The following is a 7,164-nucleotide window of genomic DNA, read 5'->3' as shown; positions in this document are numbered from 1 at the left end:
CCAAGGGAGTCCTTTTAACAGTATTTGTTGATACAATACCTTCTACCTGTCTGGCTAATATATATGCCTCTACCAGTGTTTGGGGTTTGAAAAGTCTGAGGTACTAACCAACTTCTACTTTGAGATTACTTATGAATATGTTTAATGCATAGGGTTCAGGCAAGTGTAACTGGTTGAGAATACTTACAAACTGGCCGTGGAACAGGTCCACCGTTCCCTGTTGCTTCAAGGTTTCCAGCTCAGTCATCGGGTCAGTAAAATTAGAGGAACCGAATCTCTCTTGCAAACCTCGAGCATAGGTTTCCCAAGATAACATTTGAAGTCTACCTTGTCTTTGGCTGAAAAAGTGGTGTCAATCCAGGGCTTTTCCTTCCATATGGAGCATAACAATTCGCACATTATCTTGTTCCAACACACCTTCAACTTCGAAGAATTGCTCTAACTTCGACCACCACCCTCGAAAATCTTCACCATCAAACCTTGGGCATTCGAAGTTGAAGTTTCTACCCATGGAGTCTAAAGTACTAGCCCTTGAATGTATGCCTATAGGACTAGACTCCATCATAAGTGATAGCAAAAACAACTCCTTTGGTGGGAACCCAGGATGTGTACCCTCTAATACCCCCTTACCCTTGTCCGATGTTTGTCCCTGAGTAGGTGGTGTCGCAAGCCCTATCTGCTGCTAAAACAAATTCTAAAGCTCAGTGCGAATGCCAACTTTTACATTTTTGTGGAACTCTTTGAAGCGAAACTCCATTCAAGCGTCCATTTGGGCTAAGTTGGTTTGCAATTAAGTGAATTCATGTTGCATCAGTCCCATATCTTTCTGCATGGTTCCCATGTCCTTTTGTAACCTTGTGGTGACTCCCTCACAGGCCATCGAGATTAGCTCTGATACCTTTGTTACCATCAGTAACGTCACTAGAGAAACAAAAGATGAGGAAGGAAGAAGTAAAAGAAAAAGAGAGAAAGGATGTTGAGAGAAGAAACCCAAAAGAGGAAAATAACTCAGGTTTTTCATAATCCTCCTCATGTCTGTCATAGGAGGTTAAAAAAGTGCAGCAACAAACAGAAATTAGAAATTAGAACAACAAACTCAACGTTTAACAACATGGAAATTAGAAATTAAAAACAGTTTGAAATTAACAGTTGAAACCGTGGCCTTACATTTTGGTCTGTATCATGACGCAGTAAGGGGAAAGAAAACAAGGAATTTGATTAATCCAAAAGCCAAGTGTGTGAAATTGACTATAATCACTAAGTATTTATACACAATTTTAGTGCTAAAATTTAACTAGATTTTTCCTAAATATTATAACTAAATAATTTAAATTTTAAAAATCAAATTTAAACTAATTACAGAATTGTAACAATATCAAAAATCCTTCAATCTTTATCCAGCCACTTTAAAAAAAAACCTTCAACACTTCAATCTTTATCAGTCATCTTTGAATCTTCAATCTTTCAATCAAACCCTCCTCTTTGCTTTTTGTTTCAATTTAGCCCCTTTATTGTAAGAGTTTGAATCCAACACACCAACTTTATTCACGATAAGAAAATAACAAATTTAATAGCATTTATTCAATAATTAACCAAAATAAATATATTAAAATTACAAATTTATCTTACTATTAATAGTGAAAACAAATAAGATATTAGAAACACTACATAAATCTTAAAAGTTAACCAAACAAGAAGTCAACAATTATATATAACATATATTATTTATTTCGATTAATTAGTTAATTTGATTAATTACCCATTTCAAATCAATTTAACCGATAACCAAAATTTTAAAAATCATTAATTAACTTCTGACTGAACTAAATTCAACCATCGACCAATTAATTAAATTAAATCGATTCGATCAATTAATTCAATTTTAACCAAAATATGAATACCCTTACTTACCCTTTTGCAAAAAGATAGATCATTCTCCAAGAATTACCTCTCGTATATGTAATATATGTGTTTTAAATAAAATGTTTGTTCACATGTGAAACTGGCAAAGGTAGATAGTAACAATGACAATTGTTCACCTTAACGAGGCATACCAATATTCAAAGTGGAAGTGATAGGTCAAGTTAAGTTTGAGCCAAGCCTCAACATAATTTTATGCCTATTTTCTAAGCCTAACCTGACCCAAAAAATGAACTTACAATGTTATCCAAACTCAACTTGAATAAAAATACTAAAACCTAAATCCAACCTAACCCGCCCGTATTATATTTTTTTATATTATTATATTCATATAAAAAATTTTAAAAATACAACACATCAAATAAACTAAAAATTCAGAATAAATGTTTCTCAACCCATGCATGATGAGGTCTAATTCACGAATGAAGAATACATCTTACCTAATACATTCTCCCGGTGCAATCACTAGAATCACAATAGCAATGCTTGATCTTGATATTACCATTTGCATCACAAACTCCACCTTTTTCATAATTATAGTCATATGTTAACTCATTCAATGGTGGTATATCTTCCATAGCAAATAACATAATATGTGGCATTCTTTTGTTGTCATGATCAAAGAGAACACTTTGAGGAAAAAGATTCGGAGAACAACTATGATTGATGAATCGTCCCACATTCCCCACTCGAGCGGCGTCAATAGTGAAACATTCATTTCCCTCAAATGAACCGAGAGAATTTGCATCTCTCAAAGAATGATCACCGTAACTAACTCCTATATCAAACAAGTATTCATCGTTACCTATCCTTTGTTCACCTTCCTTGTCTCGAAGGATTTCACCTGTATACTCACATATAAAGCATCCACGTCGAATAAAAGACCGTGATCTAACACCCCATCCTTTTGCTTTAGTCTTAAAAACTTCTAAAGGAAGTTGAATTCCACATTGACTCACTCTATTAAGGCAAGAGGTGAAGCACTTACAAGAAGGTCCACACTCAACAATAAGGGGCTTTGCCTCAAAAAGGCGTTCTTCATAATCATAGGTCTAAGCATCCATCAATACAATCACAACCATCATTAATCATTGAAGGACAATAGGACTCCGGATATGTCACACTGGTGACATAATTAAATATCGGAAGCTTCTCATCATCCAAAGCATTTATTGCACGAATAGGTATCCTCTCTTCACCTTGAGAAATATTATCAGTGATTAGGGGCTTCTCATCATCCAAAGCATTCACTGCACAAATAGGTGACCTCTCTTTGCCTTCAGAATTATAACTCATACAATCAAGTTCCCTAACCAATTTTCTCCAATCAAGTTTTGGTTGGCTAGGAAATTTCTTCAGCAAAAACTTAAAAACAAGCTTGCCAGATGATGCTATTTCTTGTCGATAACTATCAACAAAGTACAACCCATCATAAATATATTTGCGCTTTTCTACCTTCCCACGTTTAAAGAAAATCTTACGAATAACCCTTACAGGATTTTTTGCTTCTACACTATTCTTCAGAGCAAGGTTACCACCTCTAAGCTTTTGATCCTCAATAGATTTCTTACTTTGAACCTTTGGATTTGAACCTTCCCCTAAATAAACTAAGGTATCTGGAAACTCTTCATTGTTTGACTCAAAAACATTGTCGTATCGGCCGGAGTCCACAACACTTATGGCTAGATTTTTTCCATCCATTTTCATAAAATCTATGCCATGAACATTTCGACAATGGAGGCCAATTATATTCAATTCAGCCCTCCAACAAAAGTAGTCACCTATTTCAACTCCTGAGATAGAGCCAAACTGCTTATTTCTTTTGATCCACTTATGTTGATTTTGAAGAATTATAGCAGCTTCAACAGCAAGGCCACTCCTAAGTTTCCCTGACTTAACCTGTAAGAGCTTGTTGTAAACGTGTCTAAAATGATTAATAATCTGCTTAACCTTGTCACAATCATTTCTGAACTCATTGTTAGAGAACACCTCATAATTGCTAAGGTCAACTTGAGAATTTTTGTCAGTAGTTTTGACACTCTCTTCACCATCACTAAAGGCTGCTAGGGAATCATGCTCTTTCACACAATCTTCATCATCATTAAAGGCTACCTGGGAATCCAAAAATCGCTCATCTGAAACCATTAATGACCTCAGTTCCTCTGCCAAAGTGGTTTTGACACTAACTACATCATCACTAAAGGCTGCTTGGGAATCATGCTCTTTCATATAATCTTCATCATCATTATAGGCTGTGTGGAAAATATGTACGCCAAATGGGGAATCCGAACATCGCTCATCTGAAAGCATTAATGAGCTCACTTCTTTGGTAAGAGACACAAGATTCTTACTCTTTTCATCCTTCAAAGCTAATTGATAGTCATCAAAACTGGTTACAACAGCTTCACACGGATCATCCCCGATGTTGATTAACACATTGGCCCGTACACCTGCATATGAATAAATATTAGTTGCAGCAGGAACATCCACTTTGACATTGTTCATCATAAAAGGAAACTAACAAGATTCTTTTACATCTATGCACACATAATTTTAAATTAAATTAGAAATAACAATCAAACAGCAATGCTTACAGACCATAGACGTACCTTCTTGCTTAGATTCTATGCAAGCATAAATGTTATTTGCAACAGGGATATCAACTGCACATTGCTCACCCTTAATGTTCATTGAAGGGTAGGATTCCTCAAAACCTGTGTACTTGTAAACATTAGTTGCTGCAGAAACACCCGCTTGACATTGCTCATCATTACAGCAAGTGACAAGTGAGATTTTTTTAAATCTGTGAACACATAAAATTGAGTTAAAATTGAAACTTTAACCTACATTCATTAAAGACAATAGACATACCTTCTTTGATAGATTTTAAGCATTCATAACCATCACATGCATTAGCAATATTAGGAACACTAGATGGCTTGTCATCCCTAATATCCGTGCACAGATGAATATTAATTGCAATAGAATCATCCAATTCACTTCTCTCTTCCCAAACAACCATTGGCAAGTTGGATTCCTTAACATCTGTGCATGATAAACTTTTAGTTAGAGAATAAATCCATCAGTTTGTGATCCCTAAAGACAGTAGACATACCATTTGTGCAAGCATGAATATCATCACCATTAGTAGCAACAGAAGCCTTAGATGACACGGAGTTTCTCAGAGCAGCAGGAGCATCCAGCTTTACAGGAAAATCCCGCTTGACAGAAACCCCTTTCCGAATTTTTGAAGGTGGGTACTTTCTTGAAACAGGAAAGCAACTGCATGGGTGGACGTGAGCCTGTATAGGATAGTCCCGAACAGCAGAGACTCTTCGTCGCTTAAATTTTGACGGATCCATATTGCCTTTTGATGGATTCAAATTGCCATCAATTTGAAATTGCAATACCATGATAAATTCTGATATGAATTGCATAAATATTAATTAATGAAGCCTTAGGAAACACAATTCAAAAGGCAAAACCCAGATTTTCAATTTTTCAGCAGAAAACTGCCAATATTTTTTAAATTCAAGCAATTACACACATGATAATAAATTCTGATCTACATCATATAAAATATTAGTTAATGATCAAAGCTCAAGAAACTCAATTCCACAAACAAGACCTACAACTCAAAGGGAAAAGAATCTGCAACCACATAAGTACCATTGTATTGTTAAATTCAAAAAACAACCTAGCTGTATCTCTTCTATGTTTCCTTTATAAAAGAGACAATTATCATAGCAATAAAGAACCAAAATTAAGAATAAATTCAATGAGCATCGTTAAAAATAGGAAAAACTACAATAGTAAATACAACCAAGAGCATGCAGTGGAAGAGTGAAATACACCCACACCTTAAAACTATAATCACAATAAGAGCAAATTATTGCAAAGTAAAGACACTTTTTTTACACCAAAGAGTCCGTAGCTTGGACATAACAAAATATTGCAGATACTGAAATTTGAAACCATACCCTAGGCAACAGGAATGACTATAAGAACTAACAGAAAATATTAAAAGAAAAAAAGCGTACTAACTTTGAACAAATAATCGGAGCTCTAGAACCATAAGAAAATCCAACTCAAACGAAAACCCATTAATATAAAAGCGAAAAAGAGAGAAAAAGAACATACAAAGCCGCTGCCACCGCCGCTGTTACATGGTAAATAATAAACCCACACGTTGTTTATAGACAAAAAAAAAAATAGAAATTAACTCCTATTAGGAGACTGAAATCTCTGAGATAAAAAGATTTTGAAAGAATTCGATTTCTTTTAAATTTTCGGATTTTTCGGCGGAAAAAAACACTTTTGTACTCACCATAAAAGACGTGAAGACTAACACATAAAAGGAAAATTACCCCCAAAAAAACAGTTAAATAAATCTTAAAAGGAAAATTAATCAAATCACTCCCCTCCTTATTTTAAAAAATAAAAAAACCACCTCTATTTTTTTACCTCCAATTATCAAATAAAAAATAAAAAAATTACACATATTTTTTCAAAACCCATAATATTTATTTATTAAATACATATACCAAAATAAATACATATGGCATCTTAACTTTACCATTAAATTGTCTCACTAATTGTAAGTTAATACTTGATCTATATATAATGAGACATAAACTAAAATAAATATATATTGAAAATTAACACATGATTACATAAAGTGACACTTGAACATTGGATCTTAAAATTCTCAAAGCCTTAGCTTTATTGTTAAACTGTCTCATTCACTATAAGTTTATTTAAAAAAATTATGAGGATAATTATATTTTGTTTTTTCTTTTTTTAATATTTTTAATGTGAATACATATTAAATATTTAAATTTTAATTTAATTATAATATTGTATTGAATAAGACTCAAGTAGAATAGATCCTAAATCTGTTTATGGATTTTTCACTTGTGACGTTCATAATGTGACATACCTTAAATTTGAGTAGATGATTGTGTTGGATCTGGTGCCCTAAGTGTAGTATATTTGTTTGTAAACTTATAATTTTTCGAACAAATTAGTTAATAAAACAAATTAATTGATTACATTAATATACTTTGTATAATTGTCCTCCGGTGATTTTTGCAGCAAAACAAAATGGAAGCAAATATTGCTCATTGGTTGTCTAAATGTTTAACTAATACTAAACGGTATCATGTGGTCGAATTGTAGTACTAAAAGACAACTTGTATTAGTAGATGAACCTAAACATATCTTTAGTCTAATCGAAAATGAGCA

General features: G+C 33.5%; 1 protein-coding gene across 1 annotated transcript; it reads right to left on the bottom strand.

Moving 5' to 3' along the window:
• Positions 1–1,213: 1,213 nt before the first annotated feature.
• Positions 1,214–6,267, bottom strand: LOC108480649 (histone-lysine N-methyltransferase, H3 lysine-9 specific SUVH5-like). The gene is given in 6 exon segments (XM_053027521.1): positions 1,214–2,970; positions 2,972–4,370; positions 4,530–4,634; positions 4,792–4,965; positions 5,036–5,341; positions 5,965–6,267. Coding segments are annotated over 6 exon segments (2,688 nt in total). The 5' UTR covers positions 6,059–6,267; the 3' UTR covers positions 1,214–2,360.
• Positions 6,268–7,164: the final 897 nt, after the last annotated feature.

Source organism: Gossypium arboreum, chromosome 1, assembly GCF_025698485.1.
Source record: "Gossypium arboreum isolate Shixiya-1 chromosome 1, ASM2569848v2, whole genome shotgun sequence".
NCBI classification, from domain to species: domain Eukaryota; kingdom Viridiplantae; phylum Streptophyta; class Magnoliopsida; order Malvales; family Malvaceae; genus Gossypium; species Gossypium arboreum.
The sequence above is the reverse complement of the archived record's forward strand: the minus strand, read 5'-3'. Positions and strand labels throughout refer to the sequence as shown.